This window comes from Macadamia integrifolia, unplaced genomic scaffold, assembly GCF_013358625.1.
Source record: "Macadamia integrifolia cultivar HAES 741 unplaced genomic scaffold, SCU_Mint_v3 scaffold954, whole genome shotgun sequence".
In the NCBI taxonomy this organism is placed as follows: domain Eukaryota; kingdom Viridiplantae; phylum Streptophyta; class Magnoliopsida; order Proteales; family Proteaceae; genus Macadamia; species Macadamia integrifolia.
In genome coordinates this window covers 80,527-104,068 of record NW_024870597.1, presented here as the reverse complement: position 1 = coordinate 104,068, position 23,542 = coordinate 80,527, and the positions used below count along the sequence as shown (strand labels likewise).

At 38.7% G+C, this 23,542-nt stretch overlaps 2 protein-coding genes across 2 annotated transcripts; both read right to left on the bottom strand.

Annotated features, from left to right (window-relative positions):
* Positions 1 to 491: 491 nt before the first annotated feature.
* Positions 492 to 1,709, bottom strand: LOC122070613. Its single transcript, XM_042634805.1, has 2 exons — positions 1,423 to 1,709; positions 492 to 824 (listed from the first exon to the last, which is right to left on the bottom strand). Exons 1-2 carry the CDS (start codon positions 1,475 to 1,477, stop codon positions 613 to 615), a joined length of 267 nt encoding a protein of 88 aa, XP_042490739.1. The 5' UTR covers positions 1,478 to 1,709; the 3' UTR covers positions 492 to 612.
* Positions 1,710 to 21,664: 19,955 nt separating this feature from the next.
* LOC122070614 (subtilisin-like protease SBT1.3) lies at positions 21,665 to 22,699 on the bottom strand. The gene is made up of 2 exons (XM_042634806.1): positions 22,355 to 22,699; positions 21,665 to 21,991 (listed from the first exon to the last, which is right to left on the bottom strand). Exons 1-2 carry the CDS (start codon positions 22,697 to 22,699, stop codon positions 21,665 to 21,667), a joined length of 672 nt encoding a protein of 223 aa, XP_042490740.1.
* Positions 22,700 to 23,542: the final 843 nt, after the last annotated feature.

Here is a 23,542-nt window from a genome sequence, read left to right as displayed (position 1 = left end):
ATCTTTTTGAATGGTAGTTCAAGGGTTAATAAGCCAGAAAATATCCATCGAAGGGTTATATACAGACCCACAAGGGATCCATGAGGAGCCAATAAGGGGGCCTACTGAGCAACACTTATTGTAATACTACAAATTCTACTATTTTTCTAAGATGGGGAGGCGTAATAGGGTCAAACTAGCAACATTTAGTGGACTTACGCTATAGCCCATCTACCTAACTGCATGCCACTGAGCTAAACGCTCATCCCTAATTAACTATATGATTTGAGTTTATAGATATGGTCAATTCACATGATCACACTTCTACCCAGTAACCAGTGTTGCCACATCAATCCTCCTTTCCTTGGATATCCCCAATTACTATAGGAGAAAATCCACAAAGAAAGGAATCATTTGGTGGCTATGGACCAAAAGAAGAGAGTTATTTGATTGGTGGGAGGAGGGGAGGACTTGAGATATTTGATTTAACCCTAATGTAAACCTGAACTTGATTTGACAAGAAATCTTTATTTCATTATTTCAATTCAAGTTGAGTTCAACTAGTTTAGCATCCCATATAAGTATAATTCAAGCACAACGGGTGGGATGGATGTCTAGTCTTCAATGCCTTCCTCATCCAACACGGGGAACCACAAAAACAAGGGCTTCTGGATTGGCGTCATTAGAATCAACCTTTAAAAAAACACGGCCGCAGCAATGATCAGAAGGAAATGACATCTTTCTCCCGATAAGCACAGGCGTCACTAATTTGTTATCATTCATGATTTTTTGCATGGCTTCTTTTCCTTTCACACCTTTCAGTTCCGGCCATTCAATTTTGGTTCCTACAAAATAGAAAGCCAAGAAGGTAATCAATGATTTGAAAAAAAAGGTAGTGATATAGGATAGTCGAAAATCCGAATTTGATTCACATATATATCTATTTAGGGTATCCATATCTAGTCAAAGGATATTTGTATCCAATTTCAAATTATCTAAAAAATAATTATTTGATCCAATTGAATAATTAACTATCATGAAAAAGAACTAATTAACGATTTTGAAGGTTCTTGAAGTTTACATAGACAGGTACTAGAGATGAGAAATGAACTAAAGATAACTTAGAGAGATGGATTGAGAGCAAATTGTATCCATTTGGGGGAGAAATGTTTGGGTTATACAAGTCAGAGATGTAAATAGATAGTCAGAAATTCGAATTCAATTCGCATCCTCATGAGTTTAGGGTTATCCATATCCAGTCTAAACTATCTAGATCTCAGTAGTCAATTCATTTTTGATTTATTTATATCTCTGGAAAAAGAAAAAAGAAGAAGCCATCCCATCCATGAGTATGAGCTTCGCCCCTAATTTGCCACCAATCACACCTTAGGAAAAAAAAAACAAATGACTACTGCATCCACTAAAATGAAGAAGCAAGCTTACCTGATGAAAAACAATCTGCACAATCCGCTGCAGGACATACGCAAGAGATAGACATTGCTTCTAATCCCCACTTCTACAATGTTCTTTTCCAGTTGATGCAGTTTTAAGTTACACTATATAGTGTTAATCAGGACTCCAAATCTTCTACAGCTTTTAAATTCGGGCACACACACCAACATAGCTAAATCTGACAACACATTCCTTCCTAACCTCTCTAAATTTGACAACACACTGATGAGCCCGGATCCTCCCCATCCAGTTGTAACCTCCAATCCCATTCACACCATCCGTGGGGTGCGGTTTGTGGAGGGTATAACCACATGGAGAGGATCCAAATTCCACATGGACAGAGTCTCCCAATCGAAAAAGAGGAACTAATTTAAGAGTTCAGACCCCTAATTTCATTTTGAACTTGATAGACAAGAGAGTAAATTGGAAGAGAATAATTTGGGAATATGAATTAATTCAAATTCAAATCATTCTTATCTCTTCTATTGTACCATTCATCCTTATCTCTCCAACTGAACTTACCTATTTTATCTCATTGTACATTCTCTATAAAGATTCTTATAAAGACAATACTCAGGATTACCAAAAAGGTATCCTGAACATTCCAAAATCAAATCACAAACCTTTCTTGGTATCTCAGCCTTGAATTTTGTTTTCCTGAGCTTTGATTCCTTTTTTTTTTTTTTTCCCTCATACTCTTCTCTAATGGCAACTACAACAACCCCAAATCCTTTTCCCATGACCAATCTTGCCAACCTCATTGTTTTCAAACTTGATAGTAACAACTACCTACTTTGGAAGGAACAATTTGAATCCATTTTCATCAGTTGCAATCTGATGGGACATGTGGATGGCTCAATCACAGTTCCCTCCAAACTTGTTACAAACACCAACTCCACAACCCAAGAACAAACATCAACACCAAATCCTGCATACGCCTCTTGGTGAAAGATGAATCATTTTATTCGAGCCTATCTCAATGCCACTCTTAGTGAATCTCTATCTTCCCACATTCCTGGTTTGGAAACTGCCAAACAAGTGTGGAACTCTCTAGTAGAATTATTTCAACAACAGTCCACTGCCCGCCGCACCTTCTATCGACTAAAGCTTCAAACTCTTACTCGAGGTTCATCATCCATTACAGACTACCTCAACAAGATCAAACAGAATGTTGACAGTCTTGCTGCTGTCAACGACAAACTCTCTTATTCGGATCTTGTTGGATACACCCTGAATGGATTAGGTTCGGAATATCTCACCTTCATTATTACCATTGAGAACATGACCTCTCTTGTGACGTTCATGGATTTGCATGCTAAGCTCCTCACCCATGAGCAACAGTTACACCGTGGATACACCACAAACCAACCCTTGCTTCTTGATCCCAATTCTCAAACTGCATTATATACCCACAACCAATACAAGCCAAACAAAAACCAAAACAAAACCAACACCAACAATAGCTATAACCAATCCAACACCACTCCCAATCAAACACAAACCAACAACCAAAACACTTTTAACCCCAACCCTAATATTAAAACCAATACCTCCAATACAAAATACCAAATCTGTGCAAAATCTGGTCATACTGCCACCAGGTGCTTTTTACACTATCATGCTAGCCGAAACAACACCAATTCTCCACCAAATCCAACCCTCCTCAAACCCCCTTTTCTGGTCTTCATGCATATCCACCACAATCAAACCCAAATAATGCTCAATAGATCCCTAACACTAGTGCTTCGTCTCACATGGTTTTTGATCCTGGTCTTTTTCAACAGTCAACCAATTATTCTGGAACTGATCAAGTTACTGTCGGTAATGGTATGAAAGCTCTCATCTCACACTCTGGGTCTTCTACATTACCTACTTTGTCCAAACCATTAACTCTTAAAAATGTTTTGGTTGTTCAAAGTCTTTACACTAATTTACTATCAATTTCTCAACTAACTCGTGACAATCATTGCTCTGTTGAATTTTTCCCATGAGGTTTCTATGTTAAGGATCTGAAGTCGGGAACCATTCTTCTGAAGGGACCAGTCAAAGATAACTTATACATGTTGTCCCTTTCTGCAGTTCACTCAATGGCCTTATTTAGAAAAAGAATTCTTGCTACAGTTTGGCATCATCGGTTAAGTCACCCGTCTACTCAAATTCTCAATCAGTTGCGCAAAAAGAATTCAACAATTATTCTTGACAAACCTCCTCTTAATAATGTTTGTGTTGCATGTCAACTAGGAAAGCGTCATAAACTCCCATTTTCCTCATCATTCAGTAATTCTGTTATGTCATTATAGCTTGTTCATTGTGATCTTTGGGGTCCAACTAGATCAATCAATCAGTGGATATCACTCTTATGTAATTTTCATTGTTGACTACAATCTAAATACATGGTTTTATCCCCTGATATCCAAGTCTGATGTCTTATTTTGTTTCAAGTTTTTTTAAACAAATGGCTGAAAAGATTTTCAACACCAAAATTAAATATTTTCAAAGTGATGGCACTCTTGAGCTTACAAAGGGGTATTCAAATATTTTCTTGATGACTGCGGAATAATTTCCCTCATCTCTTGTCCTCATATACTAGAACAAAATAGTGTTGCCGAACGCAAACACCAGCATATAATAGAAATGGGTTTATCTCTCTTGATTCAAGCTAGTATGCCAAAAACATATTGGCTTGAAGCATTTACAACAGTTGTTCACATCATTAATAGGTTACCTACTCCAATTTTAGAGAATAAATCCCCTCATGAAATTCTTTTTCAATCGTCACCTGATTACTCAATTTTTTGGGTCTTTGGGTGTTAATAATGTTTTCCAAATCTAAAACCATACCATGAGGATAAACTCTCTCCCAAATCTCTAGAGTGTGTGTTCCTTGGTTACAATTCCAGTCACAAGGGATACAGTTATTTGCATATTTCCACTGGTCAAGTTTACATATCATGCCATGTCACATTCAATGAGCATTATTTTCCATTTTAAAAACCCCTTCCCCCACAAAAGGAACCAACTAATGGTAACACCACCAACCTACCCATCCCATTACCAAAATCCTTTACACCACAACACACAAGCAAAAACAGAAATTCCACAAGCCAACCCAACCCCACACCACAACTAGATCCACCATAACAGCTCAGTTCGAGACAATCACAAGAACCACCGTCATAGCCCAGTCAACCCCAACAACCACCACCACCATCTCACACAATGGTAGCCTGCAGCAAAACAGGTTCCTTACGCCCAAAACCTAAATTTCTCCTTCTCACAGTTCGCCATCCAATACCCAAAGCATTTCTTATCACCATAAACCCTATCCTCACCGAACAAGGTTGCTTCAAAAGAACCTAAATGGGTTGCCGCAATGGATGCCGAATACTAAGCTATTATGAAAAGTAATACTCAGAAATTGGTACCACATTAAACGGGCATGAGTATAATTGGAAGCAAATGGTGTAACGAGTCAAGACAAAGAATGATGGCTCAATTAAAAGGTACAAGGCATGGCTTGTTGCTAAAGGGTTCAACTAGCAACCAGGGCTCAACTTCAGTGACAATTTCAGCCTGCTTGTGAAGGCAGTCACAATTCGCACTGTTCGGGCAATTGTAGTGTCATGCTTTTGGAAGGTATATCAATTAGATGTTAAAAACGCCTTCTTAAATGGTACCCTAGAGGAAAATGTTTATATGCACCAGCCACCCGATTTTGTTGATACTAAGAAACCCTCTCGTGTGTACCATTTACAAAAAGTTCTTTATGGGTTACATCAAGCACCTCGTGCATGGCTTCAAATATTCAAGAATTATTTACTAGCTGAAGGGTTCATTCAAAGCATAGCAGACACCTCCATGTTTACTTTTCAGTCAACATTAAGGCTCATCATCTTGTTGCTATACATCGACGATATCATTTTAACAGGTGATAATAACATCCTAATTTCCATAGTCATACAAAAACTTAGCAAAGAGTTTGGTATGACTGATCTTGGCACCTCACACTATTTTTTGGGGATCGAGGCCAAATGTCAAAAAGAAGGACTGATGCTCAGTCAAACCAAATATGCTATTAACCTTTTGCAAAGCACCAGATGACACACTGTAAACCGTGTACCACACTGGTAGCACCTAGGTCTAAGCCTTCCACAAATGTTGGTGCAAAATTGTCTGATCCTCATGAATATCGTCAAGTGGTTGGGGATTTACAATATCTAACTATGACAAGGCCAGACTTGTCATATGCAGTAAATCAAGTTTGTCAATTCATGCATAGCCCAACCACTGACCATTACAATGTTGTCAAATGGATCTTAAGGTATGTCAAACATACCATAGGAGTTGGAATTACATTCAAGCCAAGTTCACTCAATCTCATTGGTGCTTATACTGATGCGGATTGGGCTGGTTGCCCTGGCACAAGACGCTCCACTAGTGGATTCTGCACATATCTTGGTGACAACTTAATCTCTTGGTCATCCAAGAAGCAATCCACTGTGTCAAGATCAAACACTGAAGCAGAATACAAGTCTTTGGTTGTTACTGTATCTGAACTACTATGGATATCCTATCTCTTCAAGGATTTGAAGGTGCCAATAACAAAACTATTACTGGTTTATTGTGACTACTTATCCGCTATTCAAATGGCAGAGAACCCAGTTCTTCATGCCAGAACAAAGCATATAGAGGTCGACTATCATCACAAATAGCGAATGGCTAGTGCTCAAGTTTTTCTGAGAGCAGGGAGATCGACGAGGAAGGGGAGGATGATGGTAGGGCTAGAGAAGATCTAGACAGGGGGCCTATGCTGTAGGCTGTTAAGGTAGGGGATGGTGAAGGTTCGGGTCTAGAGAGGCCCAAACGATCCTATGCAAAAGCTGTTGGGAATGATTCATGGCCTGTAATCGATTCTCTCCCTGAACCGATTCAAGCAGGCGAGATTAGGAGGATTATAATCCCTCAACAAGATTATGAATCCAAGAGGCAAACCTTTCATTTCGCTTTAATCGAAAGAGTCGATTTTAGATCAATTTCCTTGGATGCTCTGCTACAGGAAACTACAGAAAAATGGAACCTTAGTCAGGGTGTTGTTATGCACCCCCTTGGGAAGGGACACGTCTTCTTCCAATTCCAATGTAAGGGCATAAGGCAGCCATATGGAGAAGAAGTCATATGAAAATAGGCTCTCAATTAATTCGTTTCCAACACTGGAAACCTGATTTTAACATCCACATGAAGCAAACTTGGTCCAAACTGATCTGGATCTACTTCCCTTATCTTCCATTGGAGTATTGGCACAAGAATGTGCTCCTTGATAGGAAGACCGGTCTCTTTGGATCGACACACAAAGCAAGGACTGATGGGTCACTATGCCAGGGTGTTAGTTGAAATGGATGTCTCTGAAACGGCATCGCGAATTGAGGAGGTTCAAGTTGAACGTTTAGAACCTGGCACTTTGAAGGTTTTCGGCTTCAGGCAGTGTGTGGTGTATGAAGATGATATTAGTCAATGCGGCTACTACAAGAAACTGGGTTACAAGGCAGGTGATTGCAGATTAAAGAAACTGGCATATGAGAAACAATCTGCTCTGAATCGATTAGCTTCTATCCCAGGAGCAGTCTATGTGGAAGATGGAGTCGACTCACTGCGAGTCAACTCACAACCATTAAGGGCGCCTGATATGGAGTCTAATCCCCAGGATTCCCTTACCAAAAATATGGCAACGGTTTCCAGTCAAAGCGCTGAGAAGGAGGGAGAGATTGAGGTCAATTTGGAAACTTTGGCACTCAATCTTGCGCATATTGGTAACTCCACCTTGCATGATAAGGATTCAAATCCTAGTGATTTGTTTCCTTCTTTGGAGGGAATTATAATTATGGATGGTGCGGACTCTGAGGTGGAGTCATCTTCTGGTTTGGATGGAGGAAGTGGGTTGGACATGGACTCTAGTGGACCCGACCCTGTGAATGATGATGTCGTTGGTCTAGATGTGGCTGAAAGGGGTCAACAGGCCCAGAATCATGTGCATGGAGGAATCGAAGCTGATATGGGGAGGCCTTCCACTCTGCGCCCACGTAGGCAAGTGGTGTTGTAAGAGCTGGGCAGGGGCGCACGATTTGGCCATCGTAGTGTAGGGTCTACTTGATCCACATGTCTCGCTGATGTAGTTGTGGACAGCATGCCTGTGACAGAGATTTTAGGGGGCCGCGTTACGCTTTCTTTCTCTGAGGTTATGGATGTGGATAAGTCTACGCAAGTGAGAGAGAAGAATGGTGTTGCTATTAATATTGTTCGTAGAAAGAAGAAGGGTGGTCAGGCAAATAAGCATGATAAAAGTGGCACTTCAAAGAAGTGATTATGCATTGCCTTTTTTGGAACGTTCGTGGTTGTAAGAAGGCCTCTGGAAGAAGGGCCTTACGAAATTTTTTAAAGGATTCGTCTCCAGATATTCTCTATATGGTGGAACCGATGGTTCAGGTTAGTGGATTCCTGACTTTGTTTTTTAATAAACTTGGGTATGATAGGGATTTCATACATAACAAGTGGTAGGATAAGGTGCCGAATTCAGAAAATTTTCCATTCAGGTCGCCACCAAAATATGTCGGATCGGGTCAATCTTCAAAACGGGTCAAGAATTCAAGACAAACTTAACAAAGAATAGTGATATGAACTCTAAATTTTTCCATCTCTCAGTCAAGATGAGATGTGCAAGAAATCAGATTTCCTCCACCAAGAGAGGGGATGGATCTTGGCTTTCGAATCCTCGGGATATTTCAGCCTATATTGCTGAGTACTATGAGAACTTCCACATTGCTTTGCTAGTTTATGAGCATAATGACATGTTGGATTATATTCCTAGTGTGTTGGATGATAGGGATAATGCCATTCTTGATGCAGTTCCATCTATGGATGAAACTCTCTCTAGGATGGAAAATATATTTTAGTGGGAATTAATATTTTTCTCTCCTTTAATAGCAACTCTTAGTTTTGTGAGATGAGAGAGTGTCTTCTGAGCAAGCATCCCAGAAAACGCACGAGTATAGATGAGACCTATAGATTTTTTTTTATAGGAGGACAGATAAATCATTCCATGTGTCACTGTGTGTGTATGAGAGAGTGAGAGAGTGAGAGAGAGAGAGATGGTCATTCCTTCTTACCCACAAGTCATTCTGTTGCTCCAGCTGTCCAAGGCGCCAAACGTGTATCAGATGGTTGAGAGGATCTGGGCCTGCACTCCCAAGTTCCAATTGTCTGAGAATTAGGATCCTCTCCAACTCCCTCCAATCCTCTCTCATGCATGTCTAGGCTGCGTGCACCCAGGTGTTGGGCCGCATGCATGTGAGAGGTTCGAAGGGAGTTGGAGAGGATCCGGATCCATTGTTCAATGTGCATTGAGCGGTTTTGGTCACTGGAGAGGATCCTGATGCCTGTTGGAGATAGTACTCAAGAGCGATGAGTGCTCCACTGTGTTCGGGATTCAGCTATCCTCTCCAATTAATTTAGTAATCAATTAGTGATCAAGGGTTGAGAGGACGTCGGACACATATCTCAATATATGAACATGTATCCCTAGATCCTCCCAGCCCTTGGATCACTAATTGGGCACCAAATTAATTGAAGAGGATCTTTTTCCTCCCATCTTACCCACAAATACCCAATCCCATAAAAATGCCCAAAAATATTTTCCACCAAAACAACCAATTTAGTTCCTAAGTCCTAACAACCTAATAAAATGAGGCTACAGAGATATCAATGTGTCAATTTCCAGAGTTCAATTTTAATTACAATAAAGGACATGAGAATGATTTCACATGGCTCACAACATATCAAGGTCAATTAGAGGCATCTTCCAAAAGACTGTTTGATTCCATGCACTATTATATATTTAAGGTTTCAATGTAACCACCTAGGAGAGTTTCGTCGTCAAGAGTCTTCACTTTCGTTATCAAGTTCAATCTATAGGGTTATTTAAGTTCTTTTTATTCTATAGAGAAAGAGAGAACTCGACTCAACGGTAAGGTTGCACCATTGCGACTCAATGGTTGCATGTTTGAGTCAGTAAAGAGTCTTTTGGCGAAATGAGGGTAAGGCTACGTACATTATGACCCTCCCTAGATCCTGCCGTGGCAGGAGCCTCGTGCACTTGATTGATTTATTGAGGGAATAACATAGTAATGAGAGCAGGAGTTACTATTTCTGAAATCCTAGAATCCATCTTTTCATCTTTGTAATAGAGAGAACTTGATCAATGATTTTAGGAAATGATATTAGTTTGAGCTATTCTCAAGACACTGTGTTTACATTATATATGACTTACTAATAATCCTCTTCCTCAGTCAACTTTCTTTTAAACTCCATCTCAACTACTCTGTGGGACTCTACATAAATGAGTTCCTCTTCCTTATCCTTACAACCAACAAACCAGTCTTACCATTTCAAAAGCCTGCACTAACCAGCTAATGATCCATGACCCTATGCTGCATCATTTTTCATTATTTCCAATGGAGTTGTATTGTGATATTGAAAATAACTCTAATGAACTCAAATGACTAAGTCTTACCTGATCTACTTGGGATCAGCCACATGAATCCTGTTATGCTATTCCACTCTAAATGAGGCTGCATTGTGGGAGGGCGAGAGCTTCTATAAGTTATATATTGTCCCTTTTAGGCTAAAAGGTCGCGGTACATGCGGACAATTAATTTGGCAGAACGTTTTTTCATAAATAGCCATCGATTTAACCATGTTCAATCTAGATCGTTGAAAAGATTCCCTTTTGTTTCAACTATGACCGACTGTGATGGTGACAACGGGGTCATCTTCTTTGAACACTCAAAAACAAATCCCAACTCCTCCAAAGTCCAAACACTATCCCGATTCCCAATTCATCCTCGTTGCAACTCGAGCATCATCCGTTTGATTTCCGCTAGTCTATGGATTTGCTCTAGAGCAAAACACAGGAGGGTTAAAAACATTTGCTTGTCACCTTCTCAATCACTTACTAGTTATTACCATCTCCTCTCTATTTGTTGTAGAGACTCGAATTCTTTAATAAGTTACAGAGAGTCACCCACCCAGAGAGATAGAGAGAGGAAGATGGGGAATTTTTTGGGCAATTAAGAACCACCACCGCCTATGGTTTTGGTTCCATGGCTTTCACCTCTATTAATTTGATTTCCCCTTTTAGCAGACACGTTCCGAGTGAGCATCATAGAGTTTCAACATTTTTGCTATTTTTTCCACTTTTTTTATATTTATTTCTTTATTTAATCTCAAAGGAATCAAATAGACACAGCTGTGAACATGATCAGAACACTCCCCATAATAGAAATGAGACCCGTCGTCTTCTTCGATCTTCTTCATGCTTTGGCTCACGTATTTGTTCTTATAAGTTCAGTCGTCCCAAGGGTGGCCAGAGACGTTGTGGGAAACTTTTGGCCCATTCACCATCTCCATTCGCAATTGATGAATGAGTTTCAGGAGATGGGAAAGATCTCAAAAGAGCACATTTAAGGTGTATATTCCAATGTTGTCGCACGAATTCCCGGTACAAACTATTGATTTTGCAGGTGGGGGACTCACCCGCTTTCTTCGAGGATGTTGACCTTTACAACATCCACATTTGAGACTCCGCCACCAATTCTTGCACTCAAAACTAGTGAGAAACAGAACCACATCTAATATGTATCCCCAAACCCGCAATTGTCAAAGATTCTTTCGACGGCGAGAACTTCTGAGCACTTCTGAAACTTTTGGCAATTCCATCCGAAACTCGAATCCCAGAAGGAAGCACATTGTTTCCCATTGTTGATGGGTGGGTTTACTTACAGTAAACCAAAAACTGAACTCATGTGGTGTGACTGGTAGAGCAAGTAACCAGTGGTTATGTTTACATTCATTGAATGGTCGAGATTAATCTTATTCTTGATGTAAGGTCATTATTAAAAAAGAGGAAGAATAACTTCGCAGGACGTACATTCCGCTACCACTCACCCTTTGTTTGTTTTATTATTTTACAACGCCAGATTACAAGGTAATCTAATGGTCTAGTTTAATCCTGGAATATAACTGTTATAAAATGACTAAAATCAGTTAAATATGGAGTGTAACTGTTATAAATAGTTACTAAAATCAGTTAAGTGACTGTTGATAAATCTGGAGTGTAACTGTTATAAACAACTCCGGTTTCATTCCCTTTTCCTTCCAGTTTTCTAATCTACCCATCCCTGAAATCAATACCAACAAGGCGAGACCTCACATTATCCACACAAACAATATTAGACCCTCTATTTATACAACCCCAAGCTTATAGGCACTCTGCACTTTTGGAATCAATGGAACCTCCAAAAATTGACTTCCATAATAGACTATAGTACTTTTACGAGGAGGTGATTTAAAGCTTCGAAGCTCTCTGCCGTTCTAGGAATTGTCTTTGATTATGAAGACTCAGATGGATTTCAAATTCACACCAGCCGCTCTCCTGGGTTTCTTTGCCTCAATTCCAATTATGGCATCTGGCTAGAGACTGGCTATGAGGAAGATATTGTGATAAGATTCGTTGACACTTGGAATTTGGCTGGAAAGCAGAAGCTTAAGTGACCAAAGACTTGGACCCATTCCACCACATTGGAAGGGAGAGGGACAAAGAAGGAGAGCAATTCAATTGTAGCTATTGCAACAAGAAATCGATTGGTACGAGAATGTTCTCCGGTGGCATGGAGGCAATTCATGGTCCACTTGACATTGCTATTTGTTAAGTTTGTCTCGAATTCTTGAACCGTTTTGAAGATCGACCCGCTCTAACATATTTTGGGCATGATGACATAATCCATTATTCAGGCTTCTTAGCAAATTTCTAGGTAGATTACTACTGTTTCTTATGCTTTTCATTTTAACGGTATTTTGGAAACTTTGCTTGACAATTTGTGAACGAATTCAGAAGTCCAAAAAAGCTCCAAAACCTACAGATTTTGAATCTCCCAACCTCAAGGGATACTCATCATCATCAGAGTGGCACCCAAGGATGACAAAATGGGGTATCAATAAGGAGATTGAAACCTTCTTGCAGGGAGAAGCTAAGAGTAAAACTGGTGTTGGAAGGGTGGCAATGGGGAAGGACAGGGGAGAATCTGGTTCCTATCCGACCCAAGGTTGGAGATGGTGATAGGAGGGGGAGGAAGAAGGAAATGGAGGGGAAAATGTAAAACAAAAATCAATTGAGGGTACTATTTTGGGTAGTGTTTTTTGGTGAATACAAGTATATTAAAAGACAGAACACAATGCCCAAAGGCATGATACAAGCCAAATTAGTGAGAAGCTAAAAAAGGCACCACAAAGCAGCAAGGAAAGGAGAACAATATAATATCCAAATGAACAATTACAAATTAATTAAGTTTTCCATTCCCTGGAGCAAAGGTAGTATGGGGCAAATCTCAAGCAGTGATTTCAACCGACATTTTTGGGTAATTATGTAATATTATTTGCACCCTAATTTCAATCAGCTAGACCAATCACTAGGTGTGCTCATAAATAGAGGATCGGTTAACAATAGGAATGATCGATCCTGTGAGAAATTAATGTTAAATTTCAGAATAAGTGATTTTAAAGTGTTCGAAGCAACCAGGACAAAGGAGTATTACCACTTTGCCTAAGAGAAGTCATATCCCTATTTTGGGCTTTTTCAGAACCCATAACCCACCAGCACATAATAAATAAATCAATGATGGGAGAAAGTTGTAGGCAACCATTTTTGGTATGTTCAGTGGGATCCTTAAAACATAATATGGTAGTCCCAGACAACTGGGAGTACAAGGAATTCTGACGTGGGGCATACTCTAAACTCTCCAGAACCTCGATCCAAGCCCAAACCCAAGTACAGATGGGTTCTCCATCAAGAAATCATTAGGAAATGGAGGGCCACACTCGGTTGGGTAAGAAACCCATGCCTCAGCATAGACTTCAGCTGTGGAGATCCATGAGATCGACAAGGCTCACTGAGATTTTCTTTTATTTTACTATATATATATATATATATATATATTTGTATTTTATCCATTTCGCCTTCTCATTACTTGGCCACTCGGCCTTTTGGCTTTATATAATGAAATTTTTTTTGCCATGAATTGTTTCCTTTTTTACACGCTGACCCACTAACTGTGCCCTTTAGTTGATTGTTCTTTTGTTGTGGGTTCTCTTAGTTGCTAACCTTGGTGGCTACGCTTGGTAGTCTCGAACTAATGATGGTCAGTCTTCTTAGCTGCTAACCTTAATGGCTAGCCTTTGTTGTTGTCGACTTATGATGGTCGGCCTTACTTGGTTGCCTGCCTTGGGGTTGGTCTTTGTAGTTGATGACCTATTTTGGTCGGTCTTAATTTTTGACTTAGATCGTAAAGTCTTTCATTGGCAACCTCGGGGTTGGTCTTTGGAGTTGTCAACCCATGGTGATCGGTTTTTTCTTTAGTACTTCAACTTGTGGTGTAAAACTTTATTTTTGTTAAAATAAGTTGAGTAGATGACAACTGAAGTTTTTAAAAACTAAACTTAAGAAAATGAGAAAAAACTAAAAGTGGTAAGTTAAAAATAGAGAGTAAGTTTGATAAGGTCAACCCATGGGGGTCTACTGATAGTACTTCTTGAGGTTCTCCGTATTCCATACCCTTGGTATGGCTACTCCCCTATAAGTCTTCAAGTGGTAAGTTTCTTGGCATACCATCTTGGAGATTGTGTATGGTCCTTCTTAGTTGGCACCCAGTTTTCTAACATTCGGCAAATCAAAAGCCTAGGTTTTTCGAAGGAATAAGTCTCCTCACCGGAAGACCCTCTTCTTCACCTTAGTGTTGTAAAAATTGAGCTCTTTGCTTATATGCTTCGTTCCTTATTAAAGCCTTCTCTTGTGCCTCATCTAAGAACTTCGGTTAGCTCATAAACCTTCTTTGTTCATCTCTTTATTGAACTCTACAAGAGTTTCGCTTCCGTATGCCAATTGAAATTGTCCTGCCTGTTGGGGTCTGAACCATGATTTGGTATGCGCAAAGGACACTGAGTAACTCGTCAGCCCACTTGAACTCTCTTGATCGAGTTGTTTTATTATGCCATTCCTCACTTCAACCTAACCATTCGACTAAGGGTATGCGGGCCAAGTGTTGCAGAACTCGATATGGTACGTGTCATAGAACCTTCTGAAGGCCGGGTTGTTGAACTGGCACACCTTGTTTGTCAGTAGGATTTTAGGGACACCAAATATATAGATCACATCATCTCTAACGAACTTCTCCACGTTCTTTTCTATTAACCTGGTCAGTGAGTGAGTTTTGATCTATTTGGGGAAGTAGTCAATGGCGACTATGAATAACTTGACGTTGCCTTTGGCTGGCACAAAGTGATCGAGGATGTCCATCCCCCACATTGTGAAGGGGATCGGGCTGAGTATGGACGACAACTTGGTTGTAGGTTAATGCAACACTAGGGCATGGATCTGACACTTACAACACTTTTGAGTGTAACACATTGCATTTTCCTGTATATGTGGCCAGTAGAATTCTTGCCAAAGGACTTTGTATATCAAAGATCGTCCGCCCAGGTGACTTCTACAAATTCCTTCCTATACTTCGACTAAAGTATACTCTACTTTACTCGAAGCGAGGCACATGACTAGGTGTCCAGAGATTAGCCTCTTGTACAGTACTCTATACTCCACTAGGATATAGTTTGTTGCTCTACTCTTCACCATCCGAGCTTCTGCTCAGTCTTTAGGTAAGGAAATATTCATTTTCTCCTCATGCTGGAAATTAAGCTTTCTGCCACAATTCCTTGCTCACACCCTGAAACGCAAACAAAAACAGGAGTAATTCTAGGTCAGAATCCCAAGTTATGACAAAATATGATTTTACACTAGAAGACAATTCCAAACATGTGGCTTAACCTCTAGAATATTCTGCCAACTCTTCACAGAGAATGGTTCAGTTTGAAAAGGCCGGTGAGAATAGAGGGAATGGAGGGGATAACAACCCACATTTAAAACATAGAAAGTTTCAAAATTCCTCTTTGGTTCTTGAAAAAAAAGTTTTGATTGTTGTGTCCTTTAAGGTTTGAATCTCTAATCTCTTCGAAGTTGTTTATAAATAAAGCATTTGTGTTGAAACATAGTTTATTTTGGCATGGTTTTTAGGCAACTACCTTTTGAGAGGAATCTCTATGCGAATACCTTTGGGTACTTCATTTGCAAAATGGTAATTTGTCAAGTTTTAGCATTAAATATAAGATGAAATCATAATACGTAAGTGGTTGATAGTGTTAGGAAAAGGTTTAATACATTGTTATCGACATGATATTTTTTGGATGGTAGTTCAAGGGCCAATAAGCCAGGCAAGACCACCGAGGGGTCATATAGAGATCCACAAGGGACCTATGAGGGGTCAAACAAAACCCACTGAGGGGCCAACAAGTGCAAATACTTGTTGTAATACTATAAATACTATTACTATTTTTCTAAGAAGATGCATGGAGGACGTAGGAGGTTCAAACTAACAATCTTTCGTGGATTTACGTTAGAATCCAAGTACCTAATTACATGCCACTGAGCTACATGCACATCTCTAATTAACCATATGATTTGAATTTGTAGATATGATCAATTCACATGATAGCATTTCTACCCAGTGACCAGAATTGCCACATTAATCATCCCTTCCTTGGATATCTCCAATCTCTATAGGGGAAAATCCAGAAGAAGTGAATAATGTGGGAGGTGGGGAGGACTTTAGACCATAGTTACAAAAAATGGAACAGAATGGTCAGTGTTGTTTGGATCGGAATGGTTTCACCCTCGATCGATCTCCTATTCTTGCCTTTGCGATCTTGATCCACATCTATGGTCTAAGTGTAAAATCGTAACAAAATTGATTTAAAAAAAAAAGGGTTGGATCTATCCAATATGATTTGTCAAAAAGGTTTTGACCTTGATTGATCCCATGACCGTTCTCGTGTTTTAGAACCTTGTTTAAGACATTTGATTTAGCCCTAATGTAAACCTGAACTGGATTTGAAAAAAAAAAATCTTTATTTCATTACTTCAACTCAAGTTGAAGTTCAAGTTCAAATCCCATATAAATATGATTCAAGTGCATGGATCTCTAGTCTTCAATGCCTTCTTCATCCAACATGGGGAGACAACAAACAAGGGCTTCGGGACTGGGATCTTCAGAATCAACAATCACAATAACACGATTGCAGGAAAGATCATGAGTAAACATGTCGCATTTCCCAATAAGCCAAGTCATCACCAATTTGTTTTCATTTTTTATTACCACCAGAATATATCTTCCATCCTACACAGAATTCCAAATTTCTTTCCCTTGGAGAACACATTTGAAAAGTTGACAAACTTAGAAAGCTGGTCACCAAAAAAAAAAAAAAAAGAATAGAAGGCTCAAAAGGAAAATTGGAAGATGTCATTGAAGAGGAAAAATCTACCTTTAATTCCCATTAAAATCTATCTTCCATCCTTAGATAGATGGAAGATAGATTTTCAAGGTTTTTTTTTTTTTTTTTTTTTTTTTTTATGGAAAAAAGAAATTAATAAGTTGGCTCAAAAGGAAATTGTGATTCTGTGGGCTCTTAATTAATAGGAAGAGTCTGCTAATGTGTTGTCAAATTTAGAGAGATTAGGAAAGAATGTGTTATAACTTAGCTGTCTTGCATACTGATTGACACTATATATATATATATATATATATGAGTAAATTAGAAATAAAAAAAAAATTGTATTTAAAACTCACCAGTAATTAGATCAACAAGACTCTAAAAAAACAATATGTGACAATGTCTGCTTCTTTTTTATCTTTTTTTTTTTTAACATATGAAGACTATATTAGTTGTCATTTTTTTTTTTTAATATATAAAACCGCTGATACATTGCTTTCTATTTTGTAGGAACCAAAGTTAAATGGCCGGAGCTGAAAGGTGTGAAAGGAAAAGTAGCTTTGGACGTAATAAAAACTGAAAACAAAATGGTTACGCCTTGGCTTATAGCGAAAAGCAATATAATTCTTGCAATCACGTTATTGTGGTTGTTGATTCTGATGATTGCGATCTTGGAGCCCTTGTTTGGAATTTTCTCCATGTTGGATGATGTATTGGAGAAAGGACATCCATCCCCTATCCACGTGTTTGATCATAATCATGTTTATATGGGATGTTGAACTTGAACTTGAGTTGAAGTAATAAAATAAAGATTATTTTCAAATTTGACAATTTTGCCTTAGACCAAAAAATTATGTATTACTTCCAAAGTGCTTTCGGGTGCATTTAGGGCACCGTGTTGCATCTATATGGTAATTTAAGTCAGTATTATATTAAGAGGAACCAACCATTATTTTTGTATTTAGGTCCGTGAATGTGGCTGTTAATTCTGAAGGCAATCATCTCAAAGCTCAAATTCCTATGGTTTCTCAAGTTGAATAAGGTATTTAACGTAGCAGAAAGTGCAATGGATTAGATATCGTTTTTTCCATCCTCAATCAGACCCTCTGTTAGTTAAAACGGGAACGGCAAAAAAACATTGTTCGGTACGGGTATGTTTTAAACGGATCAAAACGTGAACGAAACGGTCAAAAATACGGTCAAATACAGTAAAAACGGGAAAAAATAAAAAACGGACTATACGTGTTTTAAACGTTTATATTTAAATAATACGGTGTCAAAAAAAGGGCAATATGTAGACATAAATTGGCATAATAATTCTCTAAATACCTAGATAACAATCAAAATAAATAGTCCCGTTTTAAACGTTTCTATTTTAAAACGTTTATATTTTTTAAAATCCATTTTTTTACTGTCAAAAAAACGGTACGGCGTTTAAAACGGCAAAAAACTTCAAATAGCCCCGTTTCCATTTTTTACCGACTTTCTGTGAAAAATTCAGCAAACGGCGTTTAAAATGGCAAAAAAACGGGATGCCGTTTTAAACGCGTTTTAAATGCGAATAAACTAACTAGGATCAGACCCATCAAGAAGTTTCAAAAGATAAATCTCAATTCCTTATCTCATACTCGGCCGGCACGAGGAAAGAAACCTCAAGTCAATCTGTCACTCACACACTTTAAAATCCGATAAGTCAACCCGATTAAATACTGAACCAAAATCCAGCTTTCACTTGATGGTTTGGTTTCAGTTAGGCCTACTACTAAACCGAAACTAGTTCAACCTGATTGAAATCAAATCGGGCTGATTGATTTGATATTTGGATCAGGCCTGAATTGATCCCAAAAACCCTAGAAGTTGTCGTTTCAAAATGGCCCGATATGATTCATTGTCGTTGATTCGTACTGAAGTGGGTTGATTCAAAAAGTTGAGTACTGAAACGGTTCCTCTACTGATTCCAAACCAATTTGGATCACAATTGGATGAAATCAATCCCAAAACCCTAGAATCAATCTTTCTAGATGATCGGGATAGGGATGAGTCAGATGATTCTGTTCTAAATCAATTGATTTGACCAAGGACTTTAAATTTAGAATTGGGAACCAAATCAATCCCAATTGATTGTGATCAGGATCGGATCAAAATGGCCAAAATCGTTCACAAAGCCCTAGAATGGGCCTCAAATTTGAAAATTAGTTTTCCAATCCCAGAATGCCTAGAACTAGTGGTTTTGGAACAGTCAAAATTAGGATTGTGCCCAATCGATCTCGATCAAAATTGACCGATTCAACCAAGGATCGTAAAGTTGGAATTGAAGATCAAAACGGTCCCTGCTGATTCAATCTAGATTGGATAAGAATCTGCCCTCAATTTTGAAAACCAAGCTATCCAATCCCAAAAGCCCTAGAAACGGACATTCTAGAACGACAAGAATTAGGATCGTTCTGATTTGAATATCTTCTAAGTCGACTATATCGGATCGGTACTTACTGATTCTGGTTAGGATTGGATCAAAATAAAATCACTCAATGAGCGCACTTCGGCAGACTTCAATGGCGGTAATTGTCGAGAACTGCCTCTAAAAGTAGGTAGACAACTACGCCAATGATAGCCTTGAAAATAGAATCTTTTTTAAAAAAACTCTAATTAACTTGATTTCAATTCTATTGGATCCCTTTTTCAAAATTAATTGTTTTAGACCTAGGTTTTTTAATTTATCAGGATCGTAAGAAGTTGTTTGAGGTACCTTAGTTTGAGGGTTTAGGTTTTGTTTCTAGGGTTTAAGCTGATTTTATCGATTATGATTATTCACCATTTTTTAATAACATTGTGTAAAAATAAACCTATTTTGATAACTATTTTAATTTTAATTAGTGTATGGGTTTAGTTGGATTTCATTTTTTTTTTTTTAACACTGATTGTAATAAATATTCCATTTTGTGCAATATTTCAATAAAATGTCTATTTAAAAAAAAAAAATTTGTATACAAATATTAATTTTTAGTTTAGTTATTCATGTGACAAGGGAAGATGTTTCCGAAAATCTCAAGATAAATTTGAGCCATCTATATTTATGATTTCATTTTTCTTTTTAAACTAAATCGTCTATTTCTACTAAGAGTCACGAAAATCCGCAATAATGTCTAAAGATTTGGTACACATGCATGGATATACATGGGATGTGTGTCAATACAAAATGGGGTATTTCATTGAATTAGACCCTAAAATTTGACATGTAGTGAATTTAGATCATATAAACATTATATTTTATTGTTTATTATTTGGAAAGGGTTTTCTATCCAATAGAGCTCCCTATGCCCAAACATGGGGCTCTCGCCCTAGGAGGGGCAGGGGTGATCATTTCACGCCCATGTATTCTAGATTTCCAAATCACTACCAAACTAATTGATCATCTATCTATACCAATAGAGAACAGCTGCTAGCACAACTGGATTGAGGCTAGTGCTATAGAGCCTAGCCCCCATGACCTCCTTTCATTAAAAGTGGTGAAGAGCACTTAACACCTCTGTGTGAGTGGCCCAAGGTGTACCTAGTGGGAGTCGAACTTAGGACGTCCGAGTTTACGAGTCGTACCAAGTTCGTTGCTCACCAATCGCGCTACCCCCTTAAGTTGCCCCTAAGACCTCCTAATCCTCATCTATTCTAGGATTCCCCCCCCCCCAATAACAAGAAAACTAGCAGATTTCAGTTGTAATCAGATAACTTGGTTTCTAGGCTTGGTTTCTTTCAACAAGAAGGAACTGACATATAAAGAATGGTCTGTTTCAACAAGAAGGAATTGACATATAAAAAGGATCAAGTAAATTACAAGGCACCTTAAGGGAAGCTATCATTGAAGATGAAAAGAAAAAATAGGGCTTCTTTCTGAGATTTGCATCTGGCCACCTGTTTCCATTTCTCCAGTCTTGCTTTAGTGTGTTTTCATTTAGAGAGTTTTTGTTCAGTTCACAGCAAGTTGGGTTCAGGCCTAGTTCTCCCATCATCATTATGCGACAAACAATTTCCTTCGATGATAGCTTATACGAAGTCGGAATCACTTCAAAGGGTCTCCAACTCACAAGGCATCTAAATGAGCAGTGAACCAACCTTTGTACTGGATAGTGGATACAAGGAGTCCTAGCCCACCCACATCATCCTCAACCCTGTCCTTTTTTTTTTTTTTTTTTTTTTCATTTGAGAAGTTGGAGTCACTGTGGGGAAAAGATTGGGTGGAGTTCCGACCACATAGGTAGCTAGAGATGGAGGAGAGTAGTGGAGGTTCACAGGAATGAGATTCTAACAAATAAATAGTTGAATGTTTCAGATGCATAGAAGGAAATCCAAATATCAAAAAGATGATAGTGTGCAAGATCCCATTGCACAGTGTTAGCATTTCCATCCCTCTCCCTAAAAGCAAATTTGAAAGCTTACTTGGGTCAAAAATTGATCTATTAAAGCAAATGTATCACTTCCTCCGTAAGACAACAACAGAAGGGAAAGGTACTCTATTTTGCCAAACTGGAGCACTGGTCATAAGCAATAAGAAGTAGTAGCATTGAGTTCCTTTAGACATTTAGCAGCAAGAAAATTGAAAAAATATATTGGAAAAAACAAGTATGCAATGTTACCACGTTATTAAACAAACATATTTCTAATGCAAGAGAACTCTGGGTTCTTCAAAAAGTTTGCAATAGAGGATAGTACCTTCTGTGAAGAAATGTTATAAATCATATCATAAAATGAAACTTATTTGTGTATGTAGACAAAGATCACTCGACAAACTTAGCACTTCTTACATAATATTTTCAAATCAGAGGTTTCTCCACATGAACACAACAAGGATCCTAACAAAGTGATTTTCACTTTCCCAAACAATGTAGGCATACTCCACATCAGTGGTTCCATTGAACTTACTCTTAAGCTTTACTTCATAACTGTACTTCTGATATATTTTCTTAAATGTGAGCTTCTTAGGTATAACCCGAATTGCCACTTTGTTTGATTTTGGACTGATAACCTTCACTGTGTAAGTTTCTGGTGTCTCTTCAGCTACATTTGTCAATGTTCTCTTCAACACTTGAATTCTCCTCTCATGGCTAAATAATGTCGGAATTGAAGGGTAATTAAGGTTCCCTGGCTGCCCCGTTTACGTTTGTAATAAATTGAACTACGCACAATCTTCACCAGCTACATCATAAATGAGACCAGGATCCAGGGCTCTCTATGGATTAACTCCAAATGCATAGAAAGGCTACATAATCATCTATGTCTGCATTATCTGCTTTCTTGTCCAACTCCAAATGCAAGTGGGGTTTGTGAATTGTAGTCATTGCTTCTAGCTATTGGATGATCATAGTTGTCCAATATACTTAAAGCTGTCAACATGGCAGACCGGATTGCAGCGGGCGACCATATGGGATGTGTTGACCGAAGCTATGCTGCAATAACAACAACATGTGAACAAGACATGGAGGTCTCGGATTCAATTTAGAAAGTCTACATAATCATCTACATCTGCATCATATATGAGACCAGGATCCAGGGCTCTCTGTGGATTGACATGTCCAGTCCCAAATGCAAGAGGGGTTTGTGACTCGTAGTCATTGTTTCTAACTATTGGACGATCATAGTTGTTCAATATACTTGAAGTTGTCAACATGGCAGACCGGATTGTTGCGAGCGACCATGTGGGATGTGTTGACGGAAGCAATGTTGTAACAGTAGCAACATATGAAAAAGAAATGGAGGTCCCGAATTCAATTTGGAATGTTTCCATCGTTGGATCTTTCGGATTGACTGGCTGGTTAGGAATCCAGGCAGCCAAGATGTTGCCACTTAGCGCCATAATGTCTGGCTTCAATATCAATGGAACCACCAGATTAGGGCCTTGAGATGAAAATGTAGCAACCCGTGGGGCTCTCTTTCTCCCCCCACAATGTTTCGTTTCTCAAGCTCACCACTGCAAAACGTTCGATCGATCGATCATTCCAGTAACAACAATAGTCAACCATGGTGTAGTATTCCAAACAGAAAGTAGGTCAAGTCAAGAATTTCCAGCTGTAGTTGAACAAAAACCCCTTTCTTCATAACATTGAAGGCCCTAATGGAAATAACATTATCATAGTAGGTTTGAAATTGAGAACCAATAGATAAAGACAAGCAATTCACACCATCTTGAACTGCTTTATCTATGGCTGTAAGTATGTCAGATGAAGTGGATTTTTTCTCATCTCGTATGAGCCAAGACACCTTGTACATGGCGATCCTGGCTTTTGTTGCTATACCTCGGGCAGTGCCAATAGCAAATCCAAACTGACTAGCATTTGAGACCTCCATTCCTACCGGAGTTGAAGCAACATGGGTTCCATGGCCAACTGAATCACGTGGAGAGGAATAATCTTGTTTGTCGATACCACTGTCCAGTGGATCATGAATTGCCTCAATGCTCGATGGAAAAATTCTTGCTTGCAACAGAGGATAGTACCTTTTGTAAATAAATATTAAATCATATCAAGAAATGAAACTTATTTTTGTATGTAAACAAAGATCACCCGAAAAACTAAGCACTGCTTACATAATATTTTAAAATCAGAGGCTTCTCACATTAACACAACAGGGATCCTCACAAAATGATTTTCACTTTCCTAAACAATGTAAGCATACTCCACATCAGTGGTTCCTTTGAACT

What these genes read in the sequence shown, in the direction of transcription:
- LOC122070613 (XM_042634805.1), bottom strand. Translation starts at nt 1,477, where the DNA reads ATGTCTATCTCTTGCGTATGTCCTGCAGCGGATTGTGCAGATTGTTTT. An exon ending in TGCAGATTGTTTTTCATCAG is followed by an intron (nt 825 to 1,422) that starts GTAAGCTTGCTT and finishes TCTATTTTGTAG; the next exon opens with GAACCAAAATTGAATGGCCG.
- LOC122070614 (XM_042634806.1), bottom strand. Translation starts at nt 22,699, where the DNA reads ATGGCGCTAAGTGGCAACATCTTGGCTGCCTGGATTCCTAACCAGCCA. An exon ending in ATGCAGATGTAGATGATTAT is followed by an intron (nt 21,992 to 22,354) that starts GTAGACTTTCTA and finishes TAAACGGGGCAG; the next exon opens with CCAGGGAACCTTAATTACCC.